The sequence below is a fragment of the Marmota monax genome, unplaced genomic scaffold (genome assembly GCF_021218885.2).
Source record: "Marmota monax isolate L192 unplaced genomic scaffold, Marmota_monax_Labrador192_F-V1.1 WCK01_AAM20220418_F8-fsc00089, whole genome shotgun sequence".
NCBI classification, from domain to species: domain Eukaryota; kingdom Metazoa; phylum Chordata; class Mammalia; order Rodentia; family Sciuridae; genus Marmota; species Marmota monax.
Window position 1 is genome coordinate 7,584,392 of NW_026694744.1, and position 21,117 is coordinate 7,605,508.

Here is a 21,117-nt window from a genome sequence, read left to right on the forward strand (position 1 = left end):
TCACCATAAGCAATCCAATCACCCTTGGACTGTGGGCCTTGATGGCTCTGCAATGGGAGAACCCACCCACTGTTCACAGCAAGATACTCATTGGCCTTTTCAAACAGTCAGATTTAAAGATAACCAACAAACCTCTGGTGATCATAAACACATTAGCATTAAAAAAGCATGACTGTGAAAAGGCTATAGATATGGATATATTCCATTTTTATATCTTCCTCTGAAATGCTACTTCAATGTCCCCACATTCTGACTTTAAATCCACATAGAATCTTCTTAGAAATGATTTCCCCAAGCAAAGACAGTCTCAAAATCATAAAAGCAGCCATGAAAGGTCAGCTCCTTAAACCAGGGCCACATACCGTCTTTCCCAAGCTGGCATGCCCAGGGTCCCGTGAGACACTCTCCCCAGCACGCCCATTCTCCCTCCACCTCGGTGGCTCCGAGCTGGCGAAGACCTGCACAGGGTACCAGCGCAGCTGCATGTCGCCTGAACTGTCACATTCAGCTAAATTAATCTGAGCAATGCCCTGCATAGGTGTTAAAAAGAAAAGCCAGAACAAGAACTGAATAATTTTACCTTAGCAACTAAAGTCCTTTAAAATATCAAGTTCACCCTTCAATCATAAGATAAAATATTTCTTTTTAGTAGAAGCATGACAGTACAATGAAAGTGGTCCCAGAGGATCCTAACAAGTGTGACTCCCCTGTTTGCATATTCAGCACAATCAGAAAGTGCTAGAACAGTGGCAAAGTAGCAATATGGAGGGCTGGGCCAGACCCAGAGCTTGGCTACTTGATGGACCACTGATTCCCTCAGAATTTTTGAAATAAGAAAGGCCTGTTAAACTCTACACTCCCTAATTCTACCACTCAGGACACAGGAGCCAGGGGAAAGATTTCAACACTGGAAATAACCCATCCTGGCTTCCAAGTCCTGGCCTAGACACTGCATGGCTGGCTTCTCAGGATTATTTGTTGCCTCTCTTGAGGTCTAATCCTAGGGTTGTCAGATAAAATACAGGGAATTCAGGCATATTTGAATTTCAAGTAAGCTATATATTTTTTTACTACAAGAAAGTATCAAATATTGCATGAGTATATACTTACACTAATAATATATACTTATTATTAATTACTAATATACTAATAAAATATACTAAATGCATTCATAATTTATTTGAAATTCAAATTTAACAGATCATCCTATATTTTATTTGTCATATCAGTCAACCCTACTTTGTTTCTTGACTGACGATGGGGATAATATCGAAGCTATTGCATGGGGGTTTTCCATATTGAGATAATACATTTAAAGTAAAAATCACTGGTCAAGATCATTGGTTAGCTCATCCCTTTCTGTACTCTCAGCTACAAAAACTACTTGACATTAGGATCATTTCTAAGCTACCCACAGAAGTGGGAAGGGAAAGAGAATGGAAGAGAAGGAGGGAGAGAAGAAAAGAAGAAGAGGGGGGAAGGAAGGCAACAGAAATGAACAAATGAAAAGAGAGAAAGGCAGAAAGACAAAAACTAAGAAAAAAGAATTTTAAAAGAAAAAATGGAAGGAAGGAAAGAAGACTTAAACACAAATGAGGGAGAAGAGGGAGGGAAGGATGGAGCAGTGAGCCAGCACGAGCCACGGCGCCATACCAGCAGTTCTTCCTGCAGCTGTGGATTCACTGAACACACATATAATTGAAGTGACTTCAACGTCAACATGCTGGAATGCACAGGGATTCTGAACACTTCATTAAACACCAGCGGGGCTTGGAATTCCAGAGCCTTGGAGCAGTAAGTGTTGGGGGTGCCAGAGTCGAGCGGGGGCAAGTAGACACGGACGTGGCTGGAAGCAGACAGGAGGAAAGCATTGGCAGGCAGTGCTTATTGACGTGATGCAAGTGTGTACCCTCATGAGTGGCCCTCTTTTGGTACCCATGGGGAAACTTCAGAGTCCTTTGGAAAAAGTTCCTTTGTAAACTAAGAGTAAGCCCAAAGAACTGGATGTGCCCCGGGAGCTCACTTGCCAAAGGAAAACTTTGAGGTCAGTCCTAAATACCCCAGGGGCTTCCATAGTACCGATGGTCATCATGTTTTGGCAAGAACTCCTTGGCTGTCTCCTCACAGCACTGACTGTCAACTTGTCAGCCTATAACACATGTGGGCACTGACATTTTCCCTGCCCTTTCCATTCCCAGCCTAGAACCTGGCACATGGGGGATTCTCAAACATTTTTCACCACTGCAACATATATCATTAGGGTAAGCTGAATCACAGGTGGAGCCTCAGCCAATTACACCAGGGTGCTTCCAAGGAATTTAGAAGACTAGTTACATAGTAGATTCAAGGAAGGGGGGTTCCAAGCTTGGTCTTGAATGGCAAGTGACCACTCCATTGAGTACCTGCCTAGGGCCATGGAGTGCAGAGAGGTAGAAATTCCACTATCAAGGCCAAGGTTACTAGGTGACTCTCAAGTGGTCCCAATTCACTTTTCCTGTTCTCCTCAGCCAAAGTCTCCCTAATCCTAGTCAGAGGCCTCTTAACACATATGATAGGTACTTCCTTGGTGTCAACACTGCACATAACTTCATCTGCCTCAAATAATTAACTAGGCTCTTTTTAAAACGTATAGTTCTTTATAGTTCAGATAGATATTCCCTAGTGATTTACTGTAAATTCCTTCCCCAGACTGCCAAGTAGACCAGGTTGGTGCACCACGCTGTATGGAGGAGGGCCCCTGAAAGGCCATCACTAGCTGTACATGGCCCCTAAATCTCCAAGCTGGGAGCTTACATTTTACAGTCTTCCTTCATTACCAGCCCAGCAAAGTTCCTCAGCTGGAGCACGTGCACAAGAAGACATTCGCTGGCACTGTCATGCCTAGAAAACAAAGCCAGAGTTTGTGGACCACAAATTCCCCAACAGCGGAAAAGTCCCTCTGACTGGACTGCAGCAGTGGCCATCAACTGAAGGGGATTTTTGCCCCACCTTATCCCCAGGGGACATCTGCAATGTTTGGAGACATTTTTTATTGTCACAACTGGAGAGAAAGTGAGTATCATGGCATCCAGTGGATGGAGGCCAGGCATACCACTGAACACCCTACAGTGCACAAGATAACCCCCCAGAGTAAAGAATGATCTGCTTCCAAATGTCAACAGTGTCAACTCCAAGAAACCTGGACAAAATAACAAGAGCAAGCAAAAGAAAACACCAGGGATCTGAACCTCTTGCCCTGCTAGTGTGAACAGTACAGTTACTGCCTCAATTGAAACTGTAATTGGAAACTAAAAAGTATTGTGTTGCAAACCCCTGGTGACTTCTCTGGGAAGATGAAAGGACCCCATTATCTGTATCTGCACCACAGTTAACATATTCAACTCCTGGCAGTAATGTGCAAAAATATCCCCAAGAGGCGGGCTTAACCAGGGGCTTTCAGTACCCCATTATGGCTCCCACACCCCTTAGCTCCATGAGGTGACAGTCCTTAGCTGTGAATATCTGTGCTGAAAGACAACAATGGAACCCCTTTTCCCTGTTGCTTTGTTATGGTTTGGATGTGAGGTGTCCCCCCAAAACTCACGTGTGAGACAATGCAAGAAGGTTCAGAGGAGAAACGATAGGGTTGTGAGAGTCTTAATCAGTGAATTAATCCCCTGATAGAAATTAACTGTGGTAACTGAAGTGGTAGGGTATGGAGGAAGGAGGTGGAAAGTGAGGTATAGTGTAAATTTCAAGTATAAGACCCAAAGGTACACATTTGTATCTGGCCAGTGGAATCTCTCTGCTTCCTGATGATGTAAGCTGCTTTCCTCGGCCACACACTCCTGCCATGATGTTCAGTCTTGAGGAATGGAGCCAACCTTCTAGGACTAAGACCTCTGAAACTGCAAGTCCTGAAATAAACTTTTTTTCCTCTATAATTGTGCTGGTCAGGTCCTTTAGTCACAGCAGTGAAAAAGCTGACTAAAAACACACTCCTTCCTGCCACCTCTGTCACCTCACCTAAGACTGGCTGAAGTAGGACTGTGTGTATCAAGGATTGGGAAGCAGCACCTGGTGGGCCCCAATCTACAAGGCATTTTTAAGAGTAACAGGGAAGGCAGCTTCTGTACTCACAGAAATCCCACGTGAATCTGGGGGTCGTCATTACCACATGTGTCTCCAAAAGCAGACTCTTCAGTATCTTCATTCCTGAACACAAGGGGAAATTCGCCCAGCTTTATTACAAAGGGAACTGATCACTACAGGTTGTATAGAAACTCTCTCATGCTGAGGGTGCCTCTTACTGAGAAGAGCTTTATCAAATTGTGACATAAATAAAGAGGCTCATTAAGTGTATGAAAGGGCATGGATCCTGAGGATCCATGGGGTCTCTCATGGGTACCTGCCTACCAACTGCTGTTACTTATTTATGTTGTATTTGTTTTGTTTTGGAAAATAACTTTGCATACCTTTCAAAACTCCATATAATATTCAAGGCAGCATTCAAAAATTTAAAAGTTTGAAATAACTGAAATGTCTTATACTTGAAATTTACGAATATACAAAGAAAACATAACATCAAAAATAGTCAATCAAAATGAATCACATTAGGGGCTGGGGTTGTGGCTCAGCAGTAGAGCACTCGCCTAGCACATGTGAGGTGTTGGGTTCGATCCTCAGCACCACATAAAAATAAATAAATAAAATAAAGGTACTGTGTCCATCTACAACTAAAAAATATTTTTTTAAAAATAAATAAATCACATTAGTCTAAAAAGTCATTTTTTTTTCATTGCAAGGGGATTCTTATAGCTAAGGAAATAAGAAAGAAGGAAATTCACTTCTAGGGAATATCTTTTCCAGAAAAGCAGGTCTCTCTTATGTGTGTATTGATTCTCCTTTTCCAGCTCTATTGGGTTTAAACCTTAAGTTCACTGGGACCAGGGAGAAAGAAGTCATCCTAGAACACCAGAATGAGAGCCAACCTTCAAATGCCACAGAAGCCAGAGGAGTTATTTTTGCAGGTTTCTAAGGCCCAACCTCCTGAAGTTGAAAAAAGTTAGAAAAATATTCAACTTCTACATAACAGTTTCAATATATGACAGCTTCAGTATGGATCCTTTTCATGTGTAACAGTAACTCTGGTAAGTCAGTTTGGGAAAAAGGAAAGAAGATAAGCTCCTAACCTTTTGGTTAGAGGTTCAAATACCCCGCTATCACTGGCTAGTGAGTAATCCGACAGGCATGCGGAGACACGGCGCGCTCTCCTCTCCAATCTCTTGGCACTGTCTTCCCGCAGAGTCACTGCTGCAAACAAGAGACACACCTGGGTCAGGAGATGACATCACAGGAGGCCAGGGCCTCTGTAGAGAATTGCTAAGTTACTAAGTGTTCCTGAGACACACCATAATATGCACATGCGTAGAAATACGCTACACACAATTGTTTGTAAGATTGAAAAACTAAAGAAACAGAATTCTGGCTACTTCTTTGAAAGTTTTTAAATTGTCTACAAAGATACTTGGATTCATAAATCTCTTTTCACCCCTTAATGAATACAGAGAACTTAAGATGATGTGGGGAAGACCCTTCAATCTGCATGTTTAGACCTCAGAACCAAAAGAAAAGAACAGCACTGTGCTCTCCAAAGGTGGCATTTCTCATTTTCTCATTCCTTCTTCATGCTGTTTGGTATTTTATATAACAAATACACACACACACACACACACACACACAACTACTTTTACAACTGGACACAATGTTAACTATCCAAACAAACCCTAACAAAATTTAGTGACCTTCAAACCTTCAAGAGGACACAGTAGAACCCAGACCAATCCTTTAAAAGCACCTCCTCAAAAACCTGTAGCCTGCCAGGAGTATGCTGAGGCTCATGCCCATCCAACTCTGTAACTATAGTACCCTCCTCAGTTGCCCTGGAGCCAGACAGGCTTCCAGAATTTCTTTCCTAGGTTAAAACACTACCATTCCCTGGCAGTTTATTTTTGTGTTTCATATTTATTTCAATCAAGAGCTAAATATAATCATTGAGATTTTTCTTCCTAACATTTCATTAACTGTTTCTACCCCTTCCCTCACAGCAATAAGCTCCTTTAAACAAAACCTATAGAATATGCATGTAATTTTTCCATGTTAATGTGATTATGTGCCCAGGAGTCTTTTTTTTTCTAATTTTCAGCGGACACAACATCTTTATTTGTATGTGGTGCTGAGGATCGAACCCAGGCCTCATGCATGCCAGGCGATCATGCTACCGCGTGAGCCACATCTCCAGCCCCTCCAGGAGTCTTAATGTTGTATAGAGGGACACACTTGGTTAGAATATAGAATAAAATATGAAGCTACAGCATCATAATGTTCCTTATTAATAAAGCAGGTCCCTCTTTTCTCTATATACTTTTCTTTGTCTCTCTAAGCTCTACAAATGAAAAATCTTGACATCTGTGCATTTGTAAATTGAGGGAAATAGTGAGTCCAAAGATGACCATCTCTCTTTCAACCAAATTATTATTCACATCAATTAAATACAAATACATTAAACATTGCACAAAACAAACATATAAGGCTATCACCTTTGTTCTCTTGCTGTCATCTGGACACAAAAGTTAGCCTTCCAAAGATCTGCAATGCCACACAGTGGAGTGGGGTTTAGTTATTTGCTCCTGCCTCAGCTAGCCAGGGACAAAAGCTGGCTCCATTCTGGAGTGGCCACAGGTACCGACTTTCAAATTGTATGCCAGGATTCTCAAGTCCAGCTCTTTTCTTCATCTCTACCATGTGAAAGGACCACAACCCCCAGTCCTGAACTGCAAAAGGAACCTTCCAATGCATTGTATCAATCTCTAATAAGTGAAACTGATCATTATTTCCATTCCCAGCCCTGACACTGTGAATAGTTCCTAGATGTAGCTTTAAATCCCTTTAAGAAAATAGCCCCAGTATGGGTGGGGGTTGTGGCTCAGTGGTAGAGCGCTTGCCTAGCATGTGTGAGGCACTGGGTTCAATTCTCAGCACCTCATATAAATAAATTCTATTGACAACTAAAAAAATAATAATAAAAGAAAATAGCCCCAGCAATAATCCTATGCACTTCCAGGTAACCCTAACCTATGAGTGCAACCCTGACCATAATTCTGTCTTATCATTATGACAGGAGTACAGGAAAAGAGAAGGGCCATTAAGGAACTAATTCTCATAGAGCTCAGGCTAAGTCAATGAATTCACACAGCAACTACAAGCAGGAGTTGCCCTGGATGAGAAAAAGCACAGAAACACTCTATCCTTCACATCCAAGACCTGCACTCTTGGGCTTCAGGGCAATGAGGTTGACCATGGGGAGCAATGCCAGTGAAGTAAAGAATGAAAAGTCTTTTACACATTCATTTAAAATGTTTCTGTCCTTTTCATCATTAAAGACGGTCAGTCATACAGACAGACAAACACTAAGACCCAAGGAAATGAACGCTGCTTGATAAAAAGGAAGGAAATACATTGTGGGCAAAGCTGCCAGCTGACATATTGAAATAATGAATGCTGTTATATTCTGGCGAAAATACACGTGTGGAATATACAGTGAAAGCTTTAGAAAAGTTCTTACATGATTTTAGTAGCCATCATGGAAATTAATATTAAAATAATGACAATTGATAAACTACATCCCAGTCATCCTAAACATGGATTCACTGCAAAAAGATGTGCCCATATCCTGAGCAACAAAGGGGAACGAGGAGAATCCAATATCACTTACAGTGAACGTTTCTGTGGAGCCGCATGAGAAAAGAGATAAAAGAGCACAAAGTGAAAAAAGGCATAATTTAAGTCAATAATTCTAAACAGAGTATGAATATAATAAAAACATCAATAAATAGATTAGCAAAGTCAATATTTTTATGCCTTTTTATTAGCAAATACTAATAGGTGGATGAAATAGGTAAGTATTTCAAAATCATGACACATTTGGCTTTCAAAATCCAGGGAAGACAGGACTGTAGGAAAAATGTAAAAAATGTTCAAGATTACAGTCTATTGCCCCACTCCTCTGTCTTACCTTCTGTTCTCTGACTGATTTAAAACACAACAAGAAATCATTGCTGTATGGATTTGGGCAATTTTGATTTTTATCTTACTAAAAATTTTATCTTACTGAAACCTTTCTTGGGGCCAAACAGACTCCACTATTTCCATCAAGACTAAAAGGGTGGAGAGAATTGCATGACTGTTGGAATTGATAAACAAGGGAATGGGGGAAATCTGATAAAACACCAAGCTCCATAATTATGAAACTATGACAACCATGTGCTCAGGAGTTCCAAAAGCATCAAGGGAGGCAAGGAGGCCCCCTGAGTACATACCTGAAACTAATTACCCAACCTAGACATCTAGGAGCATGCAGCAGGACCCATTAACTAACTCAGTCAATTATTTCAGTTTTCTAAGGACACGTCAACTGACAGTGTTATGCACAAATCCATCACCAGGTGGCAGTATATAAATGTAGAAAAGCAAACACTTCCCAGTCTAAAAGGCACCATTACAAAGTATGCCACAGAGTGGGAAGGAAAGCAAAGAAACCAGGATAAGAAATTAAGTCTGCTCCCCCTTCCCCCTGCCGCCTCTCCCCCCACCCACATCCTATCTTTTCCATGGCCCAAAGGGGCCCTTAGATCTTGTGTGGATTTTCTGTATAAACAGACTGATAGTCTTGAATCTCAAACTTTAAAGAGAAATTGGTAGGACTGTAAAGAAGAACAAAGGGGATGAAGGTTACTTGTATATGTGAATTACAAAAACAATATATGTGGGGATTTAAAAAAGTGTGCATTCAAACACAGAGGGGAAGACACCCAAAATAACTGAAATGCCAAAAAAGTCATGGAGCAGCTTGAATTCTGGTTAAATATATAAATGCCAGCAGGCTACTATTTTATAGCTAGATCTAAAGATCAATCAACCTTTCCATCTATCAATCAATCAATCTCATAAGTAACAGAATGGTAGCAAATGGAAGAGAGCATAAAGATCATCTCCTTCAAGGGCAAGGAAGGTGAGACAGACAGCTCATGGTCACACACTAGCAGTCAATAGGGCAAGAAACAAAATGAACAGAATCCTGGTCTCCAGTTTGCAAGTCTGAAGCTGTTTCCACTACACCTCATTAATTTTGTATTCTAGTTTTATTTCTCCCCCTTGTTGCATAAACACTCAATAGTACATTTCTAGGGTTTCTCATCCTCTGCATTACTGACATTTTGAGCTGGATCATTCTTTGTGCGGGCAGCACTGTGTACAGTAAGATTTTTACCTTGACACATGTGCTGCAGCATCCCAGCCTCTATCCACTAGATGGCAGTAGGATCCTTCACCTCAGTTGTGAAAACGAAGAAATTTCTCCCACAGGGACATTACCAAATGTCCCCGGCGGGGGAGGGGGGCACATATACCCCTGGTTGAGACCCACTATGTTATACAAATTGTCTAGTGTTTGCCTAAGTGGTATGTCTAAAACATTTCTGCTGTGTAAGTGAAAGTTAATTAAATGGGCTGAACTTCAGGAATGGGAGACCTTATTCTTAATCCTGCTTAAAACCTAAGGAAATTAAAGATGCTGGGGCTTGGCTTTAAAAAGCACATGGGATCAATATTGTCCTCAATAGCACCCTGGCACCAAAGAGGAGTCAAACTAACACAACTGGGCAGATGAAGCTTTACCTAGCTAGATCACCAGAAAATAGAATCGGTAGAAAAGACTGAATGCTTACTAACATGTCTTTGAAATTATACCATTATTTTCATTTCCACAATTGAAAGAATTTCATCCTTGAATACTATGAGAACTAGGATAAAGAGATGAAGTCAAAGTGACAAAGGAAGTAGGCTTCCCACTAGACTACAAGACACTAGTTCACACACTGGTTGAGGTGGGCTCACACACCGTATGCTCTACCTTGGCACATGTGCTGCAGAACTCATTGAGGCCTTGGTACCTCTCTATTCACTTCCAAATGTGTGAGACTGTGTGGTTCTGACCCTTATTTTCAACAATTAAATATATTCTTAAAACAAGCCAAATACCTGGCAAAGACTACTTTGTCAATGTTAATTATCTTTCCCTACAGCAGGTCTGTACCCTTCTAACCCTATCAATGTTTGTAAACTTATACCTCACCAGGGACTTAAAAGCCACCAGCCACTGCAATATCATCCCTGAGTTTCTAATCTTGCTTCTCAGGAGAAGCATCACCACTTACTTGTATTGGTGGGAGCCCCAACCAGTTGGGGTCCACGCTCACGAGGTCCTTCCCCATCCCCAGAGAATCCGTGTGGTTGAAGTAATGCAGTGCCCTGCAAATCTTCATCCCCCAAAGCAGAGGCCTGTGCTCGCAGTCTGTCTAGGGCACCCAGGCCTGGCACTTCAAAACCATCCGCTAACTGCGCCAGAGGAGAGTCCCGCGAGGCCGGGAGAAAAGGTGTGTCCAGGGGCGAGCTGGGGGGCGACAGAGAGGACAGGGAAGAGCGGGAGGACAGTGATGCCAGCGACTGGGGCGTGTCCAGGGACCGCCTCTGCTTGTGGAAGCCCGGGTGGCCTGGAGGGTCTGAGAAGGGGACATCACGTCCCAGAGAGTCAAAAGGAATCAGATCGAAGCGTAGAAGCTGGCCGCACTCAGCATCGGCCTTCTCGTACTGAGGGAGGCCGTAGATGTCGGTGAAGCTGACTGAGCTCAGCGAACCGCGGCTGGAGGCCAGTGATCCCCGGCTGGAGGCCAGGGACCCGCGGCTGCTCCCAGAGGACACTGTCAGGGTGCTGGCAGACAGGCTGAAAGGAGAGAGAAACTATCTTAGAGACGCACATAGCTGTTCCCACGGCCAAGCAGCACAACTAGGCTGCTGCACCTGGGAGCAGCGAATCCCAGCCTAGCCCTAACCCCTGGGAGTATTTGAGCAGACTTTCATTGATACCTCCTTTGTTCTTTTGAATGACACTAGAGGGCAGTGAGCAACAACAAAGACTCGTGCCTGAGTTGGAGTCCTCCCCACAGTCACTAGCTGGCTGCAGGCTAAGTTACTGAACCTCTTTGAGCCTCCCACTTGCTGGCTGGGGTTGAGGCAGTCACAGGTCCTATCTCATGACACTGTTAGGAGGAATAACTAAGAAAGTAATTCAAATAAAGTTCTTAACATTATGCCTCACAATACAGTATGTGCTTGAAAAGGTGGTTATTTTGAGCATCCAAATATTTAAATATGAATATTTAAAATATTCATATCCATCAGGTGCAGCAGGGCATGCCTGTAACCCCAGCAACTCCAGAGGGTGAGGCAAGAGGATCGCAATTTTGAAGCCAGCCTGAGAACATAGCAAGGCCCTAAGCAACCTATCAATACCCTGTCTCAAAATAAAAAGGGCTGGGGATGTAGCTTAGTGGTAAAGTGCCTCTGGGTTCAATTCCTAGTACAAAAAAAAAAAAAAAAAAAAAAAAAAAAAATATATATATATATATATATATATATATAGTTTTTTAAAACTCCCAAAATAAAAATGTCTATGTGCATATATGAACACTTCTAAGGCTGTTAGATTACAAAAGGCTTCAATAAACTTGACATCAGATTTGTTATTTATTATGAAACCAAATTTTTACTCATTTCCCTCGAGTCATATGTTAGCAGATTATCTTAAAAATATAACATATCTATCTACATCTCTGTTCTCTTTTACACCACTTTAGGTTCCAAGCTTCAGTAGGAGAAAAATACAAGCTAACGGGAATTAATAAAGTTCATGTACATGTCACTGTAACACGATAATTAAGTATAGTTTTCTCTTCTAAAGGAACCTACCTTTTTAACTGGGACTGGAGATAAGATGTTAAGCGGGTAGCTTCTTCCAGCTGCATAAGTAGACAATTTCTTTTTTCTTGAAGTAGAATCCTGCAGGTAAGAAAATAGTCTATTGGAGGATTTGAAAAATAGGAAGTATATTTTTATAACAAGAAATTCAACTATAAAATTCCCCACAAATGAGTTACATTGGAATGACTATCAGTTCTAAAAGCATCTAGGTCTTAAATGCCAAGACAATAAAATCTGGGGTTTGTTGGAAAAATACATCCCTGACATTCTGAGCAGTGCCTGGTACATTGCAGACACTTGATCTGTATGTGGACAGGGCAGCAGATGAACAGGAAAATGAGTGGGAGCATAGATGGGTAGACAGATGGGTAAGTAGATGAGTGGGTGGGTGGATAGGTGGATAGGCAGGTCAGAGCATGGATGGTCATATGAAGAGTGGATGGGGTAAGTGGATGGATAGGAGGATGGGTGGGTAGAAGAACAGACGGAAGGGAGACTAGAGTAGAACTGGCCCAAAGGCAGATCATGTGTTAATCTGCTAGAATTCCTTAGAACAAATTCAATTTCCTCATTCTAGGCCCCTTTCTAGGCAAAAACAATGTCAAGCTCCATTGATTGACATGGGCTACAACATTTCCTACTCAATCAAATACCTTAATAACTAGAGCCACTATAAACCAATTTTAAAGCTGAATAGCATAAATTCAAGCCAATGGTTTTAAAGTGTGGTCCACAGACCCCAGGGTATCCCCAAGAATCCATCAGGGATTCTAAGAGTTCCCCTCTTTCCTAACTATATATCCATGTGCAGTCAGATCTTCATATGCTCACCACAAGTGATATATGATAACAGATCAAATGCCTGAGCAGCTGCCTTCTGGAAAGCCAGATGCTAAAGAGGTTTATAGAAATATAGAATAAATATAATACTTCTCATTCTGTTTCGAAAAATTCTCAAAATGCTATTTATGCATAAAAATTGTTATTATATTTAAAATTTTCACAATTCTAATTTCTAAAGCAGTAAATATCGACTGATTTAGAATAATTCTTTTAACAAAAGTTCATTGGGATCCTTAGTAATTTTAACAGTAGAAGGAGGTCCTGGAACCCAAAAGTTTGAAAACAGCTATAATAAACTCTTCCAGTTGTAATGTTTAAAAAAGAATTTTGCTTGTCTAAAATTTTTAATTTTTAAGAAGAACATTTCAATTTATTACTTTTACAAACAAAAATAACTTTTAAAAAGTAATGCTGACATTCTACTGGGTATATTTTTCATGTTATGCCAAAAGAGATATATGAGCACATAAGAAAGCACAATGTTCTTGAGCACTTATAATAATGCTGGTCATATCAAGAGAAGCAAGGCCAAGTACAGAAAGAACATATTATATGTTGTATCTCAATGACTGCTCACTTGATCCTATTCCCATTTTATAGATGAGGAAACTGATACTTAAGGAGTGAAAGTAATTTGCCTGTGCTATGCAAGTTTAAGGTTTGGTCAAGTCAGCTTGAACCTAAGTCAAGGCACTTTACTGAGACTCTGCACTGCCCCTACTTCCTATCATTCAATTCTGTTGTTATGTATGGCAAGAAAGAGAGAATTCCTTTACTCATGAAAGATTTTCCTATTTAATGTTACACTTAAATTCCTACCTAAGGCTTAGCAAAGGAAATAACTTCAAAAAACCATCTTTAATTTCTTTTTTCAGAAGATGTAGAGAGTGAAGAGTCAAAAAGGGGAAGTTTAAATTATGCCCCTCACTGGGCTTTCAAGCTATAACTTGGAACTCTCTATACTGATGACACTGTAGCTGAGACAAGGCAAAGGCCAGGCCCCAGTCATACAGCTACCACAACTCAGCCTTAAGACACAAACCTTGGTTCCTTGTGCCCAGATCCATACTGGGTCTCCTTCTACTGCCCCTCAGTCTGTGCTAGAGGAAGTCTCCCAGCATGGGTCCCACACTTCCAGTCTTCAAGCACAGCTCAATAAAGGGAGGCAACACTGAGAAATGTGTCTGCATCCACTCGGCACAAAATATCAAAGAGCAGCAGCAGCTCTCTTGGGGCATTGACCTCATCTTACAATGCAGTGGATAGAATAGACAAAGCACATGGGAGGAAAGAGCTCAGCACATGTGTACGTTCCTCTTTAGCCAAGGTCATGCCCTTGGATCAATTCAGTTCCAGTTGAGGGTTCTGAGTCCCAGAACTTAACACCCAGCCTGGTCCCATAAGAAACTGCCATCTGGGTGAAAGCTGGTCCAGTTTGGGTGTTGCAGCCCTTGAGGCATCAGGGTAACACTGACTCTAGGGAATTCCAGGAATTTGTACTCTGGGACCACAGTACTCACACATGCCGAATTTCCACAGTCAAGGGTGCATGGGTGGGCTTCCTGAGAATCAGGAAGCACTGTGGGACCAAATCTACCATCCTTAGTCAAGAATGAACAAGAACGCCAGGCCTTTCTATCCAGAACACACACAGGAGAATACCAAGGGTAAAATGGAAGGCAGTGTTTAACTAAAAATGTGCAGAAACACAGCAGCACAGAAGAAAACTTCAGTTGCCTTGCTCCTTTTAAGATTCAGACTCAACTCAGTTTGAGTGGGATGATATAGGGTGCCATCATCCCAGGCAGATCAAAATTCTCTCTGCCTGTTACCAGGAGTTGAACTTCCCAAACACCATTCCTTTTCTTCAATGCTGCCATGGGTCCTGAATACCATAATGCACACTCACGTATCCAAAAGATTAATAATGAGAATCAAACATAAAGATTGCCCAACACATACAAAGAACAGTCATAAGATGTGATAAAATATTAGTTGTGGGTACATCTGAATAGATCAAATAATTTAAGTGACTTAAACTCTAGGTAGAGAATGCTCATGCTCATAGCAATACAGAATAAGGTCATGTTGATACACTGAGTTTTAGGGAGCTAGTATATTAACAATTGGGGGATGGGCTTTCCAAAACTCAGCAGATAGCCACAGATAAACTGCGGACAGCTGTTAAATGTGGAAAGCAGACCAAGCCTTCAACACAATCTGTGATTGCAGGCGGCAAATGGAAACCAGAAGACATGGCATATGATGAAAGGCCAAACAACTTGGCACTGAAGAATACAAAAGACTCTGGCTTCATGTATCCTATGCTTGAAAGAGTCTCAAGACCAACCTAGGAAAGGTATGGTTAGAAATGGACCCATGATAGGCTGTTGACTTCCTACTAAAAAAGAAAGAGCAGGCTGCCTTGGCCAGAAATGAAAGTCAGAGATAAAAGCAGTAGGTAGACTTCCACAGTGCTACAGGGGCCAGTTCTCTGGAGCAAGAGAGCCACTTTATTCCAAAGCTGTACCACCATCTGTCTCCCCATCTTCCTGCTGGTGCCCCAAGCCAGCACAGGGTACTGTCCCACAAATATAGGTGAAAGCACCGGGAATCTACTCTAGGAAGGGCTCCATATAGGTGCTGCATCACCTGTCTTCCCTTTTCTCCATTATCTCCCATTTCTAAGGGGCTCAGGGAGCCTTGGGAAGAGCTATTACCTCTCATGACATGGAAAGCACATGTTCCCATCTCCCCTTGACTTAGCAAGGAAATGCCTCAGTAGCTGCTCTCAGTATAGATTGAGCATCCCTAATCTGAAAATCCAAAAATTCTCCAAACTCCCAAACTCTTTTCAAATATTTGATGCTCAAATAGTTTCAGATTTTGAAGCACTTCAGATTTTAGACTTTCAAATGAGGGATGGTCAACCAGTACAGTCTATGCAAATATTCCAAAATCTGAAAAACTTCAAAATGGGAAACATTTTTGTGCTCAAGCATTTTGGATAAGGGATATTCAGCCTGTACTAATCAAGAACATGCTGAAGCCATATATATGCTATCTAATTAAGATTTTCCAGTTGGTTCTTCACTGGAATCTGGTCCCACCTGCCCCTGAACTTCTGGAGACCAGCCCACCTTTCTGTTGCTCCTTGTGCAGATGTGGCGCGCGCACGCTGGATCTCTTCTTCCAAGCGTCTCTTCTCCTCCTCCAGCCTGGCCACATCTTCAGCCGACCTCCGCTGCTGAATGATGAGCTGCAGTTCTTGAAGCAGGGCCTCCTTCTCTTTGATGAGCTGCAGCCGGTCCCTGTCGGCCTCAGCCATGCCTGGCCACGACTCATTAGCAAGCTGGGCCAGCTGCTGCTGAATGTTTGCAACCCTGAGAGAGGGGAGCCCAGGAAGATGTCAATGAACTTTAAAAAATCACCTTTATACATTCTCTGCACCATCACTGATTCTGTAAACTCACTTTGTTAAGTAAATAGTAAAGTAATGCCACCTACCTTAAACTTAAGAGTGTCTGGGAATGATGGGTCATAAAAATAGTGCAAAAGTCCTTTGTATAATCTACCCTGTCCAAGATTCATACTTGCTTCAAACAGTTGACAAAAAGTCCACCAGTCCTCAACATGACCACACTAGTTTTTTTCCCCAGATCCCTGGTTCCTGCAAGATGATGTCCCAGAGTAGAGGAAAGCTGCTCACTTCTCCCCACCCCACTATCATCAGTAGCTGAACACTAGGCTGGATACTGAGAGAACCTTCTGTCTTTCTTTCCCATTGGCCATGCTTAAGCACTAATATCCATTGGGGGTCAAAAAACAAAACAAACAAAATATAGGAGAGAACAGCCAAAACCCATGCCCACATATGCTGGTTGTATGTGCCACTTCCTGCACCTGAGACCTCAACCAGATGTGAACACACAACACCCTGCTGAGAGCAGATGCTCAACAAAAGCTCAAGCATTAAACAGTGGGCAAGCATGCCAGCAAATATATGAGAGAATGAGAGGCATCCCCATGAATGTAGAAATTGGCATGTGATCATCTGGCTAGATGCAAACCAGTCAATCTCACCAAAGGTGTCAGTGTGACAATCCTTAGGGTATAAAAACAGAGAATCTTGTCACTTTCCATGCCCTTGAATCTTCAGTGCTTGCCTGGCAAACAGATTGTATCATACTTTGTGTCCTGCAGTGGTATCTAATGCTGATTAAGTGAAACAGACATAGCTCATATTTGTAAATCACCCTTTAAAATAGTAGTATGTTTTAAGCCCCTCAAGTAAGGCTGCCTGTTTCCAGCCAGAAACTAGTTATGCCAGACCCAACCTGAACCCAATGATTTGGAGGATCGAGTTTGGTACACATACCTAAAAACATGCAAAGACTTCTTTAAGATGAGAGAGTACTATGAAAACAATTAAGTGGCAGGCACATATATCTCTGAGGCAGCAATTCTCAAAGTGGGGTCCCAGGACCAGCAGCTTCAGAATTTCCTGGGAACTTGTTACCAATGCAAATCTCAGAACCCAGCCCCACATGCGGAATCTGACACTTTGGGAATGGGTCCTGCCAATCTGGGGTCTGTCAAGCCCTCCAGGTGTTTTTGATGCTTGCTCAAGGTGGACACCCACTGCTCCAAGACAAAGCTGCCTCCTCTGCAGCCCTGCCTCGTCTGGGGGTTGCTAACTGGCCTGTTTTAAGCATTTGCATTAGGCACTGATGGGATCATCCTCACTAAACTTGGGATGGCAGACATGGGGCAGGAGCATTGCCAAGACTACTTACCTCCTGTGCCCAGGATGCACAGCACTAACCAAATCTGGCTTCCTGCCTGTTGGGCCCAGCCCTCAGAGTCCTTCTCAACACCACATTCCACACAGATACAACCAATTGACTGAAGTTGGCCCATACACTAAAACTCATTGTCAAGTACTATGCCAGGTCAGGCTTTGCATGATCTAGACATGAGCACAAGGACCCATCTGCCTGGCCAAAGGATCATACATGATATGCTCTTTCTCCAGGTACCAAATCAATCCAAACATGGAAAGGAAAGGGTATACAGGTTAGGGCTCAAACGCATACGTCTAACTCAAGCCCATTTCTCCAAGAAGGCAAAGAAACTAGTTGAGTGTCAGTAGCTTCCTTAAACAATTTTTCTAACTTAAAACTAATTTCCTGAAAATGTGTTGAAAAATGATAACAAATCATGTCACTGAAAAAAAAATGATGACAGAGGCAGCCCAACAGGGTTAGGAATAAAACTGGGCTTAAGCATCCACCTATGTCTAATTAGAGTAATTAAAATTTATGACAGTCATATAACTGAAGCCCAAGAAATATACACTCTAATCAGACTCATATGAGACACACCAAATGAAATTTCTGGAACATTCTACTGTAGATAAGTCAAAAATAAAAAATAAATATAACTGATTTGGAGAACAATGAGAAAATCTACTGTGTCCCATAGTTTTTTTTTTTTTCATTTCAATTTATCTGATCCATAGGAAAGCCTATTTGAGCCTAGCTAAAGCTTGCCAGATCTAATTATCATACATATAATATAAACAGACATTTTCAAAACACTCCTTTTGACTTTTATGAGGTGTTTTGTTGTGGGTTTTTTTTTTTCTATTCTTTTTTTTTTTTTTTTGCAGTATTGGGGATGGAACCCAGGGCCTCATGCAAGCTAGGCAAGCAAGTGTTCTATCACTGAGCTGAACCCCCCAGTTCAAGTTTCCTGAGGTTTGTAAGGAGCTCAATATGCCATTTGAGTCTACCAGCTCTCAGTTAGCTGCTATCTAAAAGAATTTAAATTGCTGAGGGTGGCAGAAGATTCAGTCTCAGATAATCATAACCTTTCCAGGAAAATCTCAAGTAATATGCATTATCTGAAAAAAAAATGAGGAGGAAAATGACTATAGGAGGGAAGAGAAGCAAAGGGCAACTTTCAAGAGGCTTTTCTACTGTGGGCATAAAGAAATAGAACAGCAGCCAAACTGTAACTTTCCACAGCTTGCAGGAAATATATGCAAAGACATATGGGGAGGGACGACCTCTTCAGCAGAAACAAAATCCGGATGAGGCTGATTTCTTGCAATCCATCTGGAAAAGTTATTTAGGCTATGCTGAACATAGGCAAACATTTCTTTGCTTGAGAACTGTGCTTTTAAAATAAAATTTCACAACAATGCAAATGGTTACGTTTATTTTTGAGCTATGAATCTAGAAGAATATTGGCATATATTGAAAACTAAAATTTCCTTCCTTATATCCAAACTCTGGGTGTAGACATTTGGGGTCCACTTCAGCCAGGTCAAGAGAGGCACATCTGTCTGTCTGTTCTGAAAGTCAAAAGCACTAGAATGATTTCTTCAACAACTGATCACTCACATATTCTCCATGGGGGAAGACAAAATGGCTGTGCCTTTAAAACAGTGTGCCTCGTCTACCATGCTGCTGGCCTGGAATAGAGCCAGTCATCCACAGGGAGTATCTTTAGCATGTTAGGTTTACTTGAAGAAACAGACTTCCTGCCTAAGACTAAACACAGATGTATTGAGGTTTGATGCACCTTCTCTTTATCCATGCCAAACAGCTGAGCAACTGGTTGGAACCCTATTCCTGTGAGGGCCATCATTCCTATTCTGGGTATTAAAGGAAAAGCAATTTCCAGAAAGGCTTTTCTTTGAAATATCATTTTAGTGAAATTAAATACATGGAAGAAATTAAGGTCATCATTAAGGTTTGCAGAAAAAAAAAAAACTTTTCCAAGTTCATTTTTAAAGAGAACTGAGAGCCACTTAAAATTGGCAAGGATTTTTTTTCTTTTTTTTCCCTATAGGTCAACTACCTGTTTTATTGATTTTCATTTTTGATGGGTAATACGTTTTATGGCCCACATATAATCTGTCACAAATGCCTTTAAAAGATTTAAAATATATGTCCCCATGCCCTGATAGTGAAGAAATAAAAGTAAAATCCTCAATTAAGCAATCAGGTTTCATATTTATTATGTGTTTTCCAATTTCTATTCCATAAACAGTTCTAAATATAAATAATTTTCCCCTTACAATTTCTGCCTGAACACCTTGTCTGTTACAACCCTAGAAAATTAAACCATGAATAGAAACCTGCATTTATGCTGCAGAAATGACTCAGACCTTCACAATTCACATGAAAATCTTAAAAGGATCTGCATTTTTCTAGGAAAAATACACTTAATATTTTTAAAAAAAAAATATTTTTTAGTTGTAGTTGAACACAATAACTTTTTAAAAAAATTTATTTTTATGTGGTGCTGAAGATTGAACACAGGGTCTCTCACGTGCTAGGTTGAGTGCTCGACTGCTGAGCCACATAACCCTAGCCCCACACTTAATATTTTTTAAAAATATTTTTATTAATTGTTGATGGACCTTTATTTTTTTTATTTATATGCAGTGCTGAGAATTGAACTCAGTGCCTCACACATGCCAGGCAAGCGCTCTACCACTGAGCCACAATTTCAGCCCCCACTTCTAATATTAAGAAGTTTTGAGGCATATCAAGAGTAATCAATCTCCAATTATGCGAATACCTAAAACCTGCAATCTACTGTATAATTTCTCATCTTTCTAAAATCCTGCTGCTTTCTGGAATAGCAAACAAAACTCCAGGCAACCCACAATTCCAGTTAATGTTGATGAGTTATGATGGATCCTAATCCCACATTCCATGACATGGTGTCAACTTAGAGCATCATGCCTTCAGATTTAATTGTAACTACATATTCAATACTTCTTACATTTTTCTCTTGGCTTTCTTTTTGTAAATATCTAAATGAAAGCAAAGGTTAAAGAAAACCTCAGGGGCTGGGGATGTGGCTCAAGCGGTAGCACGTGCGCCTGGCATGCGTGTGGCCCGGGTTTGATCCTCAGCACCACATACAAACAAAGATGTTGTGTCCGCCGAAAACTAAAATAAATAAATAAATATTAAAAATTTCTCTCTCTCTCTTAAAAAAAATTAAAAAAAAAGAAAACCTCAGCTGAGATCTAAGTTAGATGTAAGATGAAATCACTTCAGTTGACTGAACGAAGTATTGATAAATCAGTGTCCATTCCACTTTTTTTGTTTTGTTTTGTTTTTGGTACGAGGGATTAAACCACTTAACCACTAATCCACATCCCCAGCCCTCGTTATATTTTGTTTAGAAAAAGGGTCTCCCTAAGTTGCTTAGGGCCTCTCTAAGTTGCTGAGGCTGGATTTGAACTCAAAATCGTCCTGCCTCAGCCTCTTAAGCTGCTGGTATTACAGACATGTGCCACCGTGCCTGGCTTCCACTTAACTCTATGTGGAAAATTTGACAATTCTGCATCTAGAACATATGGTGCAAGAATGTTCTACCAATACACCAAAATCC

The 21,117-nt window shown here is 41.3% G+C and overlaps 1 protein-coding gene across 1 annotated transcript in view; it reads right to left on the reverse strand.

Moving 5' to 3' along the window:
* Positions 1 to 21,117, reverse strand: part of Wwc3 (WWC family member 3) — a 113,454-nt gene that overhangs the window by 11,118 nt on the left and 81,219 nt on the right. The window contains exons 9-16 of the mRNA XM_046424287.1: positions 15,840 to 16,082; positions 11,845 to 11,934; positions 10,254 to 10,819; positions 5,172 to 5,292; positions 4,120 to 4,194; positions 2,794 to 2,880; positions 1,654 to 1,846; positions 363 to 530 (exon numbers count right to left, since the gene is read on the reverse strand). Of these exons, the coding sequence (XP_046280243.1) occupies positions 363 to 530; positions 1,654 to 1,846; positions 2,794 to 2,880; positions 4,120 to 4,194; positions 5,172 to 5,292; positions 10,254 to 10,819; positions 11,845 to 11,934; positions 15,840 to 16,082 (1,543 nt within the window). The remainder of the gene's footprint in view (positions 1 to 362; positions 531 to 1,653; positions 1,847 to 2,793; positions 2,881 to 4,119; positions 4,195 to 5,171; positions 5,293 to 10,253; positions 10,820 to 11,844; positions 11,935 to 15,839; positions 16,083 to 21,117) is intronic.